This window comes from Salvelinus alpinus, chromosome 26 (assembly GCF_045679555.1).
Source record: "Salvelinus alpinus chromosome 26, SLU_Salpinus.1, whole genome shotgun sequence".
NCBI lineage: Eukaryota > Metazoa > Chordata > Actinopteri > Salmoniformes > Salmonidae > Salvelinus > Salvelinus alpinus.
Window position 1 is genome coordinate 18605976 of NC_092111.1, and position 16314 is coordinate 18622289.

The 16314-nt window shown below is 43.6% G+C and overlaps 1 protein-coding gene across 2 annotated transcripts in view; it reads left to right on the forward strand.

Annotated features, from left to right (window-relative positions):
* The first annotated feature begins 3083 nt into the window (after positions 1 to 3083).
* Positions 3084 to 16314, forward strand: part of LOC139554865 (collagen alpha-1(IX) chain-like) — a 31361-nt gene continuing 18130 nt past the window's right edge. For both annotated transcript variants that reach the window (XM_071368084.1, XM_071368085.1), the window contains exons 1-6: positions 3084 to 3569; positions 7619 to 7704; positions 10060 to 10134; positions 11231 to 11360; positions 15528 to 15774; positions 16073 to 16222. In XM_071368084.1, the coding sequence (XP_071224185.1) occupies positions 3541 to 3569; positions 7619 to 7704; positions 10060 to 10134; positions 11231 to 11360; positions 15528 to 15774; positions 16073 to 16222 (717 nt within the window). In that variant the 5' untranslated portion in view covers positions 3084 to 3540. The remainder of the gene's footprint in view (positions 3570 to 7618; positions 7705 to 10059; positions 10135 to 11230; positions 11361 to 15527; positions 15775 to 16072; positions 16223 to 16314) is intronic.

The window sequence follows — 16314 nt, forward strand, 5'->3', positions numbered from 1 at the left end:
TACCCGGCCAAAACAAAGAAATAAAGAAACATAGAAAACAAAGCATAGAATAACCACCGCACATCACACCCTGACCTAACCAAATAGAGAAATAAAACGTCTATCTAAGGTCAGGGCGTGACATTGGTATCTTGAGCATACTAAAATGTTGCATAGGATTCCTGACTAAAATGCAAAAGTTGTATCTTTCACATTCAGAGATGGTACATAGGATTTCTGCTTCAAGTGGAAATTGGTCATATACATTAACCATTTACAGTTGAAGTCGGAAGTTTACATACGCCAAAGCCAAATACATTTAAATTCAGTTTTTCACAATTCCTGACATTTAATCCTAGTAAAATTTCCCTGTCTTAAGTCTGTTTGGATCACCACTTTATTTTAAGAATGTCAGAATAATAGCAGAGAAAATTACTTATTTCAGCTTTTATTTCTTTCATCACATTCCCAGTGGGTCAGAAGTTTACATACACTCTATTAGTATTTGGTAGCATTGCCTTAAAATTGTTTAACTTGGGTCTTAAGTTTCGGGTAGCCTTCCACAAGCTTCCCACAATAAGTTGGGTGAATTTTGGCCCATTCCTCCTGACAGAGCTGGTGTAACTGAGTCAGGTTTGCAGGCCTCCTTGCTCGCACATGCTTTTTCAGTTCTGCCAACACATTTTCTTTAGGATAGAGGTCAGGACTTTGTGATGGTCTTGACTTTGTTGTCCTTAAGCCATTTTGCCACAACTTTGAAAGTATGCTTGGGGTCAATGTCCATTTGGAAGACTCATTTGCGACCAAGCTTTAACTTCCTGACTGATATCTTAAGATGTTGCTTCAATATATCCACATAATTGTCCTCCCTCATGATGCCATCTATTTTGTGAAGTACACCAGTCCCTCCTGCAGCAAATCACCCCCACAACATGATGCTGCCACCCCCGTGCTTCACGGTTGGGATGGTGTTCTTCGGCTTGCAAGCCTCCCCCTTTTTCCTCCAAACATAACAATGGTCATTATGGCCAAACAGTTCTATTTTTGTTTCATCAGACCAGAGGACGTTTCTCCAAAAAGTACGATCTTTGTCTCCATGTGCAGTAGCAAACCATGGTCTGGCTTTTTTATTGCAGTTTTGAAGCAGTGGCTTCTTCCTATCTGAGCGGCCTTTCAGTGTATGTCGATATAGGACTTGTTTTACTGTGGATATAGATACTTTTGTACCTGTTTCCTCCAGCATCTTCACAAGGTCTTTTGCTGTTGTTCTGGGATTGATTTGCAGTTTTCGCACCAAAGTACATTCACCTCTAGGAGACAGAATGCGTCTCCTTCCTGAGCGGTATGACGGCTGCGTGGTCCCATGGTGTTTATACTTGCGTACTATTGTTTGTACAGAAATTGTAAATTGCTCCCAAGGATGAACCAGACTTGTGGAGGTCTACAATTTTTTTTCTGAGGTCTTGGCTGATTTCTTTTGATTTTCTCATGATGTCAAGCAAAGAGGCACTGAGTTTGAAGGTAGGCCTACAAATGCATCCACAGGTACACCTCCAAATGACTCAAATTATGTAAATTAGCCTATCAGAAGCTTCTAAAGCCATGACATCATTTTCTGGAATTTTTCAAGCTGTTTAAATGTACAGTCAACTTAGTGTATGTAAACGTCTGACCAACTAGAATTGTGATACAATGAATTATAAGTGAAATAATCTGTCTGTAAACAATTGTTGGAAAAATTACTTGTGTCATGCATAAAGTAAATGTCCTAACCGACTTGCCAAAACTATAGTTTGTTAACAAGAAATTTGTGGAGTGGTTGAAAAACGAGTTTTATTAACTCCAACCTAAGTGTATGTAAACTTCCGACTTCAACTGTATGTAGTAGAAAGCGATGGGTTAGAAGAAGCCTACATAACCAACCCATAAACTAAAATTGAACATCCATATATGGCCAGCTATGTAAACTCTGACATTGATTTATCCTGCAATTGATGTCGTTCAATTGGTAACATACTGTAACGGTCGTCGTAATCCTCTTCCTCGGACGAGGAGGAGAGGCGAGAAGGATCAGACCAATATGCGGAGTGGTTTGTGTCCATGATTATTTATTAACAAAATAAACGGAACACTAACGAAACAAAATGACAAAAGAGAAACGAACCGACAAACAGTCCCGTGTGGCACGAATACAGACACGAGATACAACCACCCACAAACACACACGTGAACCCCGGCTGCCTAAGTATGATTCTCAATCAGGGACAACGATTTACAGCTGCCTCTGATTGAGAATCATACCCGGCCGAACACAAACAACCCGACATAGAAAAATAACACATGGACAACCCACCCCAACTCACGCCCTGACCAACTAAATAAATACAAGAAAAAGGAAAAACAGGTCAGGAACGTGACACATACATTTTTGTCTTCTTCTAATGCCTCTTAAGGGTATTTGGGTTTGGGTATTCCAAAAGTTACGTTACTGATTACAATTTTACAAGAGATTACATTTAGAAAGTAGCCTACCCAACCTTGAGTATATCTATCACCAAGTCTTCTAAAAAGCCAATCACACACTCCGTCACGTAAGACATGTACAAGCAAATAACCCTGTCTGTGTGGACCAGGACCTTTTAATAATTTTTTTAATCTTTCTTCACCTCAACACTACAGAGGTATTCTCCGGGTACAGTAAAGGACCTACACAATTAGGATATCCTTGTTCCTCCATCACTCTACACTCTCCTACGGCATCCCTATTCCTAACCTGCAACATAATTATTAACAGAATTACACACAGCCAACACATATCATTATGGGGCACAGTGAAGGAGAGAGAGAGAGAGAGAGAGAGAGAGAGAGAGAGAGAGAGAGAGAGAGAGAGAGAGAGAGAGAGAGAGAGAGAGAGAGAGAGAGAGAGAGAGAGAGAGGGGGGAGAAGATAAGGTGTAACAGGAGGGAGGAAAGGCCTAGAGCCCTCCAACATGTCTTTTAAGTGTTGGTAATAAAACCTAGTCACCACCTCCTCAACAGCTCCTGTCCAATGGGAACCCTTTGAAGCAGGTTTTATGTGTCTTCAGGCCCCAGTTTGAGCATCCCCAGACCTGGTACCACCAGTCAGTCCTCACCATGCTCTCCCAGCACCAGGACTGAACTTCAGGGGGAACTAACCTAAGATTCATGCCTGTGGCTCCTTTTGCTTCTTTACCTCACTCACTCACTTCTGTCTGTCTGTCTGTCTGTCTGTCTGTCTGTCTGTCTGTCTGTCTGTCTGTCTGTCTGTCTGTCTGTCTGTCTGTCTGTCTGTCTGTCTGTCTGTCTGTCTGTCTGTCTGTCTGTGTCTGTCTGTGTCTGTCTGTCTGTCTGTCTGTCTGTCTGTCTGTCTGTCTGTCTGTCTGTCTGTCTGTCTGTCTGTCTGTCTGTCTGTCTGTCTGTCTGTCTGTCTGTCTGTCTGTCTGTCTGTCTGTCTGTCTGTCTGTCTGTCTGTCTGTCTGTCTGTCTGTCTGTCTGCTCTTAAAGCCCTGCGTCGCCCATCACACCTAGACGAGAGCAAAACATGGAGCACCACTGTGCTGTCTTGACAAGGTAAGAGCTTTTTGAATGATACATGTATTGTGCAGTTATTTACATGTTGAAGTGGTAATATCTGGGTGGATTGGCACATTATTGTGATCCACTTGGGTGTGACCTTACAGTGGGAAAACCATGAGGTCAGAGTTTAGTCAGGCTTACTGTTGTCTTGATGTAATATATTTCTAGTCTGAGGACGTGCTAGTCAAGAAATGATGAAACAGTATGACATTCTCTCTGTAGCAGTGTTTCCCAAACATTTCCCCTAGAATCCTCAGGCATTCCACTTATCTGATGCATTTCAGAGTCAGACGATGTGATTCAAATACTGTCAATAAAGGCTTGGTGATTAGTTGACCAGTTGAATCAGGTGTGCTACAACTCGAATAAATCAAATAAATGGTATGGCGTGGGGTACTAGAGGAGAGATTTGGGAAACATTGCTCGTTAGGAATCCACTCTTTTCATCACGGATAGATAAAAGAAAAAAAGTGAAATCATCAGTTTTCTAGTATCAGATTCCCCTGAACCATTGACTCGCTCTCGAATAATGACGAAATAACATTATATAAGAAAAAAACCTAACACATACAGCACTTTTTTATTAGAAACTGAAAATACTCACGCTTGAATTTATACAGCCTTGAAATTAGCCAGTGATGTTGTGGGCTGGTACCATTATAATATTTAGCTCTGCATGGATTATAGAAGCTCCGTGGCCAGAGGCCAAGATTGAGATAGAACAGCTTTATAATCTGGCCCACACTCACGCACACACACACGCATGCGCAGACTGTAAACCTTGTTTTGTGGGCATTCGAACAGGACAAATAAAGCTGATAAGCCTTAAGAAGGCTTCCTCTCCTCCTTAGCTTTCCAGTGGGCTGGTTAACTGTGTCTTTGTCATGATTTAAAGCTCTGTCAAAGATCCATCTGGCCTCTCGAATAGCCCCTGTCACACAGACAGTGTCATGTGGTGTGTGTGTGTGTGCCTGCTTGCCTGTGTGTGTGTCAGTGTGTGCATGTTGGCCTGTCACCTTTTGACCCACTGTGGCAATGAAAGTGACACACACACACACACACACACACTTTTTACTTTTATAGCCATAAAGATTTGTCTGGGGAATGCTACCAAATGATTAACATAGTAATTAAAGTGATTGATAGCGCAGGTTTAATTTGTAAGGCTGAGCAGCAGAGACTGGAATGAGGGTCCAGTTGGTGTTAAGACAGATGAGAGCAACAGAAGCCACGCCAGGAGAGCTGGCATACTACACGGTCCAGGCTCTGTGACGCCGGGGGACAAGGCCATATGTGTGACACCAGAGGCACAGCGAGGAGGCCAGAATACATTCAAACAATCTCTGGATGCTGGAGATGACACACTGTGCTTTTCACTCAGAGAGAGCGATGACGGTGCTCTCGGTGGAAGATAAAAGAGGCGCAATCTTAAATATGTTTATGTTCATATCGGTAATGCCGTTGACCTATCTTTCACAGCACAGTAGCACAGACTAGAAAATCTGGCTGATGTAGGATATTGATTTAGAATTTCCCCCTGAGAATAGAGTTGTTGAGGTTGTTGCCCTGTTGGCTTGCTTTATAGTTTGATCTGTGGTCTGACAACATAGTATGAGGAAAAAGTCAAAACACAATTGCTTTGTCCAAAGATATTTTCTGCAGCTCAAGAGCTGATGTTAAGACCGCTGTCAAGCTTTCCCAGACCACCAATGTCAAAACGTTTTTGATTCTATTGTTTGCTGTGACAGTTTATCCCCAGGGGTTGGGAGTCTATGGTGCACTAGGCATCAAAGAACAGTAAGCTTCCCTTTCCTGTATGTCACAGCATCAGACTGGATGTAAGGACAAATGAAAATTGAAATGCCCAGAAGCACAGAAGGAATGTACATCTCTGTTGTGAATTAACCCCAGTTAGTGCCACATTGCATTCTCTCTCTCTCTCTCTCTCTCTCTCTCTCTCTCTCTCTCTCTCTCTCTCTCTCTCTCTCTCTCTCTCTCTCTCTCTCTCTCTCTCTCTCTCTCTCTCTCTCTCTCTCTCTCTCTCTCTCTCTCTCTCTCTCTCTCCTTCCCATCACTCTCATGTCTCACACTAAAACTGCTCTGCACAACTAGTGGCCACATATGGAGATGCAGGGCAAGTACATTTTACAGCGAAGCAAACAAAAGCTACATTATACAGATAGTCTTGCGGTTTGAGTTGGAGGGTATACTGTACTGTGGTCCAGGGTTCCTGTCAGTGAAAGCCCTCCCCATAATAATGGTTATATAAGGTCAGGGCTGTTCTTGGCTGCCAGGCTGGTAGATAGATTGATGGGCATGGTGAGATGCAGGGCTGCCAGCCTGTAGTGATTTGGGCAGCATCCTCCATGGTGAAGGGCATATGTTGGTGGCTAACTGCCTCTTACCTCCCTCCTCTGTAGGGACCTTGCTGAGTAAGCCATTAGTCATTTCTCTGACAGCACCCCCCCCCCCCTCTCTCTCCTATGTCTCCTTAAATTTGGAATCCACAGCGGGGAAACTGCCCCGTTCCTTTGAAATATTACAACAACAAAGCTGTTACTTCAAACAACAAACGTCATTGCACCCACGATAGAACAGCAGAGTATTTTACCGTGATTTCTTTTTCTCTTAATGCTGGAGTTCCCCGCTGCCGTTTAATATACAAAACCAAAACAATAACAAATGCGCCTGGGGGCAGCCAGTGGCGCTGTTTTCCCAAATGCAGATCTCAGCTTTAACACGGCACCTCTCTTTCTAAGAAATACCTCTGTGCATACTGTCTCTGCCGTCTCACACTGCCTTGGTGCCTCAGCCGTCACTCCATATCACCCTGCCTGTCAGCCTTCTGATAGAAGAAGAGGCTGTGGAGGGTTGAGGAAAACAAGGCCAGGGGAGGGAGAAAGAGAGAATTGCCTGTGGATCGGTCTGAAGACACACAGCACAATGTTGTTGCTTTATGTAGTACACATTCATATGTAATTCACAGGAGGTTGGTGGCACCTTAATTGCGGAGGACAGGGTCGTGGTAATGGCTGGAATGGGTAGAATGGTATAAAACACATGAAACACACGATTGCCATTACATTCGCTCCGTTCCGGCCTTTATTATGAACCATCCTCGCTTTAGCAGCCTCCTATGGTGTCGGCCTGTGTATGACAACAATGGTCAGTGGCCGGCTCTCCACAGTCATGTTCACTGTTTCTGCGTTCTACAACACAATGTCTGTCTTTACTGTATGTAGTTATTACTTCCAAATTTCTGCAAACCTACTTAGTAATGACATGTATTCTTACTCTGGAGTTGAGCTAGTGTATTAGACAATGTACACTCGTGTCTGGCATAGATGTACACTCGTGTCTGGCGTAGATCTACACTCATGTCTGACATAGATGTACACTCGTGTCTGACATAGATGTACACTCGTGTCTGACGTAGATCTACACTCGTGTCTGACGTAGATGTACACTCGTGTCTGACGTAGATGTACACTCGTGTCTGATGTAGATGTACACTCGTGTCTGACGTAGATGTACACTCGTGTCTGACAGATCTACACTCGTGTCTGTTATATATCTACACTCGTGTCAGACGTAGATCTACACTCGTGTCTGACGTAGATCTACACTCGTGTCTGACATAGATGTACACTCGTGTCTGACATAGATGTACACTGTCTCTGTCTCTGCTTATGAACATCCTCATGACACAGTTTCCCCCATTACCTGTCAATGGAGAAATGCGTGGGTTTCTGTGTTTGTGTTATCATAAGATCTTCATCTATCAAACTAATTGTAGTCATTGATACAGTAATGATCAGTACGTCACATACTGTATCTTACTTCTGTCAGATAATATTGATGTGTCTACGTTAGTTTTAATCTCTTTTAATGTGTCGGTACTCTAAAGCGTTATCAATTTAGGCCAAAGACATGTCTGAAGACATCAGATCACTGACCCAGCTGTCCTCTTTTTCTCTCTTTCTCTCTCTCTCTCGCCATCTCTCTCTCTCCCTTTCTCTTTGTCTCTTTCTCTCTTCCCTCAGGAAGCGACCATGGCACCCAGCAATGTTGCTGTACTCCTCTACCTGGATGGCCCTCCTCTCTCTGCTACTCTCTCCTGCCCTCAGCCGTAAGTTACTCAGAAGCCTTCAGGGTCATGATGGGAACATCACTTCCTCATAACGGTGTACTACTGGGATGTGGTGTTTGCTTGCACAACTACTTCGATATGGATAATTAACTTTCTTTTTGGTATCAAAACACACAAATTGTTTCAGAATACTATCACAGGTCATTCCATTTATTACAATTGCCAATCTATTATGAAGATAGAAATAGCAGACATACTGTACTAGTCTGTAGATTAATTCATATAATCTCTTGTTTCTTAATTGTTACAGATGCCGTATCTTAATTTGATCATCCTGTTGTTGCATGAATTTTTTGCATAGCAGGTAATGCAAAGTTGTAGTGTATATGATGTTTACAAAGGCTTCTAAAGTGTGTAGTTTCCACTTAAAAATGTCAGACTTGGTTAGCCCTAGTGAAAAATGTCTCAAGCCCTATAAGATTTAAAAAAATATATATATATAATCCACATAATAATTCACATGATTTTCCTTCTGTAGCAAACTGGCTCAAATTAAGATTCTACATCTGTATAAGCCTCTCTTCCAAGCTGTCAGAGAGATACAATAGCACATATATCTACATTATGGGTGTTTTTCAACATCAAAACAAATACATTTCAGACTTGGGGGAATATCTAATGCAGAAAACAAACCTAATGGTTATTCTTATTACGTGTAATGTGAATGCCATCTTATAGCACGGTTTGCTTTCGCAGTACAAGCACATGATGTGTGGTCTAATAGGTAGCTAGATTCCTTTCCTTTTGGAAATGGTCTGCTTACATCCACTAGTCATCATCATAGCTCTCAGTCACACGTAACGGCGGTATTGTACTGTAAGAGCTGAGCTGAAGTCCATCTCAATCTCCTGCTCATTTAGCGTAATGACTAGGCGGCTAAAACACTTGGGCTGTATCCAAAGTGACATCCTTGTATCCAAAGTGACATCCTATTCCCATTATAGTGCACTACATTTGACCAGAGCCTATAGGGATCTGGTCAAAAGTAGTGCACTATATATGGAATAGGGTGCCATTTGGGACACATACCCTGGTTTTGGAGAGAGAGCCGTTAACTCCTTACAGCCCACACTGCACAGTTAGAGAAGTGTTTATGGCCACTACACACACAGGATAAATACCATCTCCCCAAAGTATCCCCTCCACTCAGCAGTTACGGTGGAGTTGATAGGGGCTTCCAGATGTGTTGCCTCCACAGTCTGCACATCCAAATGAGCTGACTCAGGTTGTTGACTGGGAGTAGAGGCTAGAGGTACTCCGGCACCCAGTGCTGTTTCATTACTTCCAGATCTTTGTTTCCTAGTTTCCCCATGCAATGCATTTTCATCCTCATATCAAACAGGAGGAGGAGGCTAGGAGATTTGTTTTCTGATTCTTGAGTACTTTAGTAGCTTCACATTGAGATGTTACTGCTACAGTAGAGCAAGGCTCTTTAATGAAACATTATCAAATGTTTCCACTGTCGTTGTTTCAAGTTTCAAGGTTCAGGTTTTAGTTGAGAAGGAAATGTAAAAAATCACCTCAGGTTTCAGTTACATTACATCGGCTCTTTTTTGCAGTGAATCGCATCCAATGACAGTTAACAATTTAGAATCCCAGACAGATATGTAGGCTATATTAAATTAACAAAGACTAAAGACACAATACTAATATTATAGGTCATTCAATCACACAAGAAAAACACAATAGCACAATAGTGTGATTGATGACTCTTGGCTTCTTACATTCGCCCCCAGGGGGACATCTCAATAACTGACAGGAAGATTCATAAATTAACAAAGAAGAGCTATTACCTGTCGGTCTGACCTTCTTTAGTCACTTTACAGACGTTACAGTGTATGTAAGGCAACATGGCACAGTCACACTACAACATTCATCAACATTACCTCTGTCATCCCACACTGACATATTTAAAGCACATCAAATAAAATAAAATAAAATGTATTTATATAGCCCTTCTTACATCAGCTGATATCTCAAAGTGCTGTACAGAAACCCAGCCTAAAACCCCAAACAGCAAGCAATGCAGGTGTAGAAGTCAAAGTATGTGTCCATTGCTTTCAATACAATACACACGCTGTTGAGTTTGTGCTTGTGTAACTAACTTGAGAAATACAGACGCTGCAGCTTTAAGAATAACCAACATTAAAAATGCATCCAGTGTGGATCATGAGCATAATGTGAATTGGCATTCTTACCTTGTTTTATCACCTGTGATCGATCTCCCGGTGCTTTCCCTTGAAGATGGCACTGTGAATTGTGATTTGGTGTCTGCTTGATGCTGTGAACAGAAACATCATAACCAAGCTGCTTCCCCTGTGTGTTTTCCATCAGAGTTAGATCTCAACAGGTTAGATGGGGACACAGCTGTCTGCCCTCCCATGAGAAATGGACAAGATGACCTTCCCGGTAAAGTATACGCTAGATACTAACAATCATAGGTTGTCTTTTAGAAATATTGACTATGTGAATATGCGTACTAACTTAGTCGTCTTCATCCCTGGTTGGACACAGCAACAATTTGCTTCCACTGCGGTCTGACTTTGGCCACAGCTTGCTTGCCCTACACCATGAGATGTGGATATAGTTTATGATGTAATCAAAGGAGACCTGCATGGGAAGACATACTACATATCTCAACGTTGTCTCATACACTACAAGACATCGCAGGAGCTCTGAGCCAGTATTAATGAGATGTCTTTCTGTAGCCAAGTCTCATCTCTCTTCAAGACACCAGGTCAGAAGGGACTCCGTATGGAGCAGTAGTACAACACTATAGTCCCTGTGGTTTTTCTCTTCGCCAGACAGCAAAGACTTACATTTTAAATGACCAGAAAACCACCAGCCTCGGTTTACAGAAATCCATAAGGAAGCAAAATACAGAATGTCACAATTAAGTTAGCTGCTGTGATTGCTTAGTGAATTGGGCTGGGCTGTCTAAATGCGTAATGACTTGAGACACCTTTAGGTTTCAAATGAGCCACATAAAATATTCCGCTGAAGCCTGAAAGATTTTAGTAGGAACAATTCTAGCTCAGCAAGATGTTAATTGTGTACCAGCGCTCTGGTAGGAACAGATGTACTAGCTGCCTTCAAAGAACATGTTGTACTATGTGTTGCCAGCCCAGGCAAGAGAACAACTAATTATAATAATATGCTAGTAGTAACACTGCACCCAGTGTTTTATACAGAGTATGAAATAAGAATAAACCGTTGAACATAGTAAAGTGCGACAACACCGAAATTCCAAAATGTCCACTTCACGTGACTTGTTGCAAACTAGAATGTGAACCAGAAACATGCCTTTACACTTTTATAACACCATGTGTAGGATACAAAGAAGTCCAGTACCTGTCAATCAGATGCATTGTTTATTTTTCTACTCCTGGAACACAGTATATAACGTATACTTCACCAGAATGACTATATATGTACAGTAATGTCACATGTCATTTATTCAGAACGATACAGGACACATCTGGAAATCAGTTTACCTCTCGTTTAGGGTTCGATCTGATCACCCAGTTCCAGTTGGATGTTATTCCTCTGAAGGGGGTGAGGAAGGTGGAGGGCTCCACTCCTCTCCAGGTGGCATACCGCCTCGATAAGGAGGCCAACTTCCAGATTCCTACCAGGTAAGGAAAAACAGAAAAAGGAAATGCCGGAGCTTGTCGATGCAGGTGTTGTATTATTATGGCTTGATAAGGGAGGCCAGCTTTCAATACCTATCAGGTAAAGAAAGAATGAAGAAACCAGAAAGAGCAACACACATATAATCGCTAAACACACACACACACACACACACACACACACACACACACACACACACACACACACACACACACACACACACACACACACACACACACACACACACACACACACACACACACACACACACACACACACACACACACACACAAATAAATGCTTTCCCCTGGGTTGATGCAGGTGTGGTATTATTATAGGTTCCTGACAGGTGTTATCACACTGGGAAACAGCTTGTAATTGGCAGAGAACAACATGTCTGAACCTATTTGGCATTTCTTGGTGACAAGGGGGTAACCCCCACCCCCACCCCCCACTGTAACCATGAAATATCTCCTCCCGGAAACACAGAGAGACATATTTCATTATGCTGCATTCTTAGTTGTAGTTTTATTCTCCTGTTCCTGTCTGTGCTCATAAAGGATTCTGGGAATCAAAAGAGACTGAGCAGCTTCCTGTGTGAAGAAAGACTGTGTGTATGTGTGTTTGTGTTTGTGTTTGTGTTTGGGTGTGTGTCTTGCCTAGATCAAGCAGTGAATGTGTGGGGATCCTCTAGACTGGTACTGTACCCTGTCATTTGTTTGATCTAAAACCACTACACAATTTGCCATTTTCAGCTTAGACCGTTTGCACATTGCTCAGTAGGCTAGAAGTTGTTGTCAGGTGGTTACCCTTTTTTACATAAGCTGTCTTCCGGTGTTTCACTGGTGGTCTGGTCTGGTCTGGCTAATGACCTGTAGCGGGCCTGTTTACACATTCTGTTGTGTAACATACTGACACCTCCCAGCCTGCCTCATGCCACTCAGGACAACGTGACGCTAATCACAAAAACATGTATCCCTCGGCGTCCAGTGGCCAGTCTGTCTGGGCTTTGAAGTCTGTAGTCAGAAGGGTTCCTTTCCGATACCCGTTCCCTTACCACTGCAGGGGATAGAGGCCTACAACACAACACACTTCAAACTTTGGCCTAGGCTGTGAGAGACTTTCTCCCAAGGTGCACTTAACACACACACACACACACACACACACACACACACACACACACACACACACACACACACACACACACACACACACACACACACACACACACACACACACACACACACACACACACACACACACACACACACACACACACACACACACACACAGGCACACAGCAGGAACGTTAGAGTGGTCTTCATTTGTTTTATAGGGTTACAGGAAACTCCTTTTTTATTGCCTTATCTTGATCTATTTACAAGCCGACTGCAGCTCTGCAGCTCCTGTCCATAAAGGCACCACCTATGGAGCCCTTGGCCTGGCTAGTTAAAACCCCAGGGCTCGTATTCCTAAATCTTTAAGTAGGAGTGCTGCTCTAGGATCAGTTTTCCCTTTGAGATTATAATGATTTGACTGGAGGGGCCCTGATCTGAGATCAGCATCTGAGACACTTAATGAATACCAGCCTAGAGGTTTCGGACTGGAGAGACTGGAGAGCAATCTGCATGTTAGAAACAGAGACGGGTCGACTGATTGGTTGATCTGTTGATCAGAGCCACTGGGGCTCTGATCAAGGGTTTGATGTGGAAATAAAGGGCCTCCTTGTTCCTTTGGAGTAATTGTAACTGTTGAGTTATGAATGCATCATGCATTAGAGACAGGGAGAGATGGAGGATAGAGAGAGAGAAAAGAGTGAGGGATGGAGAGCTTTAACATAAAAGTGTTAGGGTTTGATTGATGTCTCCATTCATAATGTTATGGTGGGCGTGAGGTGCTGGACGGCAAATTAAGCACTGTGTGTGATGCTTTGTTTTTTTTTTTTTTTTTTTTTTTTTCACCTTTATTTAACCAGGTAGGCTAGTTGAGAACAAGTTCTCATTTGCAACTGCGACCTGGCCAAGATAAAGCATAGCAGTGTGAACAGACAACAACACAGAGTTACACATGGAGTAAACAATAAACAAGTCAATAACATGGTAGAAAAAAAGAGAATCTATATACAATGTGTGCAAAAGGCATGAGGAGGTAGGCAATAAATCAAATAATTACAATTTAGCAGATTAACACTGGAGTGATAAATCATCAGATGATCATGTGCAAGTAGAGATACTGGTGTGCAAAAGAGCAGAAAAGTAAATAAATAAAAGCAGTATGGGAGGTGAGGTAGGTAAATTGGGTGGGCTATATACCGATGGACTATGTACAGCTGCAGCGATCGGTTAGCTGCTCGGATAGCAGATGTTTAAAGTTGTTGAGGGAGATAAAAGTCTCCAACTTCAGAGATTTTTGCAATTCGTTCCAGTCGCAGGCAGCAGAGAACTGGAAGGAAAGGCGTCCAAATGAGGTTTTGGCTTTAGGGATGATCAGTGAGATACACCTGCTGGAGCGCGTGCTACGGGTGGGTGTAGCCATCGTGACCAGTGAACTGAGATAAGGCGGCACTTTACCTAGCATAGCCTTGTAGATGACCTGGAGCCAGTGGGTCTGACGACGAACATGTAGCGAGGGCCAGCCGACTAGGGCATACAGGTCGCAGTGGTGGGTCGTATAAGGTGCTTTAGTAACAAAACGGATGGCACTGTGATAAACTGCATCCAGTTTGCTGAGTAGAGTATTGGAAGCTATTTTGTAGATGACATCGCCGAAGTCGAGGATCGGTAGGATAGTCAGTTTTACTAGGGTAAGTTTGGCGGCGTGAGTGAAGGAGGCTTTGTTGCGAAATAGAAAGCCGACTCTAGATTTGATTTTGGATTGGAGATGTTTGATATGAGTCTGGAAGGAGAGTTTGCAGTCTAGCCAGACACCTAGGTACTTATAGATGTCCACATATTCTAGGTCGGAACCGTCCAGGGTGGTGAAGCTAGTCGGGCGTGCGGGTGCAGGCAGCGAACGGTTGAAAAGCATGCATTTGGTTTTACTAGCGTTTAAGAGCAGTTGGAGGCCACGGAAGGAGTGTTGTATGGCATTGAAGCTCGTTTGGAGGTTAGATAGCACAGTGTCCAAGGAAGGGCCAGAAGTATACAGAATGGTGTCGTCTGCGTAGAGGTGGATCAGGGAATCGCCCGCAGCAAGAGCAACATCATTGATATATACAGAGAAAAGAGTCGGCCCGAGAATTTAACCCTGTGGTACCTCCATAGAGACTGCCAGAGGACCGGACAACATGCCCTCCGATTTGACACACTGAACTCTTTCTGCAAAGTAGTTGGTGAACCAGGCAAGGCAGTCATTAGAAAAACCGAGGCTACTGAGTCTGCCGATAAGAATATGGTGATTGACAGAGTCGAAAGCCTTGGCCAGGTCGATGAAGACGGCTGCACAGTACTGTCTTTTATCGATGGCGGTTATGATATCGTTTAGTACCTTGAGCGTGGCTGAGGTGCACCCGTGACCAGCTCGGAAACCGGATTGCACAGCGGAGAAGGTACGGTGGGATTCGAGATGGTCAGTGATCTGTTTGTTGACTTGGCTTTCGAAGACCTTAGATAGGCAGGGCAGGATGGATATAGGTCTGTAACAGTTTGGGTCCAGGGTGTCTCCCCCTTTGAAGAGGGGGATGACCGCGGCAGCTTTCCAATCCTTGGGGATCTCAGATGATACGAAGGAGAGGTTGAACAGGCTGGTAATAGGGGGTGCGACAATGGCGGCGGACAGTTTCAGTTTGTGATCGTGGCCTGCAGCAGTTTTACCTCTGCTTTGTGATGATGAGTGTCTTTGACAATAGCCAACGTTACAGATCTGAAATCATAGAACCAAACTGTGTGTGATGGAAAGCTGCTTTTTTTTACCCACTGCGAAACGTCGCTCTCGGTGCCCTCTTCTCTATGACTCTAACTAAACTGCATTCTTTATGAGAATGATTCAAATGACGATTTTGTAAAGATGCGTTTTAACCCTTTCTTCTGTCCATCCATCCTTCTCCCACTGAGGATGAACTTCCCTAGGGCCTTCCCTGTTGAGGACTCCTTCATGTATCAACCCTTTCCTCTCCTCCTCCCTCTCTCACCCATCTTTATCTTCATTTTCATCTTCTGTTCTTCTCCACCCAGGCTCAATTTCCCCCGGGGTTTCCCCGACGAGTACTCCGTCATGGTCACATTCCGTATGATCAAGAACACGGTGAACAAGGTGTGGAACGTGTGGCAGGTAGTGGACGAGGACGGACGGAAGCAGGCGGGGCTCAGGCTAAATGGAGACCAGCAAGCGCTGGAGTACTTCCTGATGGGCCAGGATGGCAACCTGCAGACCGTCACCTTCCCAGGGCTCTCTGTGTTGTTCAACACCAAGTGGCACAAGGTGATGGATTGACTGATGGTACTCCTGGTTCACATTGCAAAATCTAGTAACTATCCAAAAATGCCCCGTTTTTCCAGAAATCTCGGATGGAAGATTCCTGGAATCAGGAAGGAATAATCAGGGAATTTTGAGAATGTTACTGGAAATGTGCAACCCTACACCTGGTACAATGTATTTAGTGACTGATTACCAAATTAGCAATTTAAAAACTTGTTTATTTAGCTATCAGTCTCCCAATGACATGAACTACGATGGCCCCGGGATTCAACAACAGTAACCCTATAGCATATCCTTACAGATGATGATTGGGGTGGAGAGAGACCAGGTCACCCTGTATGTGGACTGTCAGCCCGTGGACAAGAAGCCCATCAAGGGGAAAGGCCCCGTCAACACCGAGGGAGATACACTTATTGGGAGGCTGGACGTTGACGCTGATGCTTCTGTTGTGGTGAGTGGGGCAGGGATAGCCTGGTCCCAGATTGGTTTGTGCTGTGTTGCCAACAGTTGTGGTCATTGTTTGGGATGACAATAACCATATGA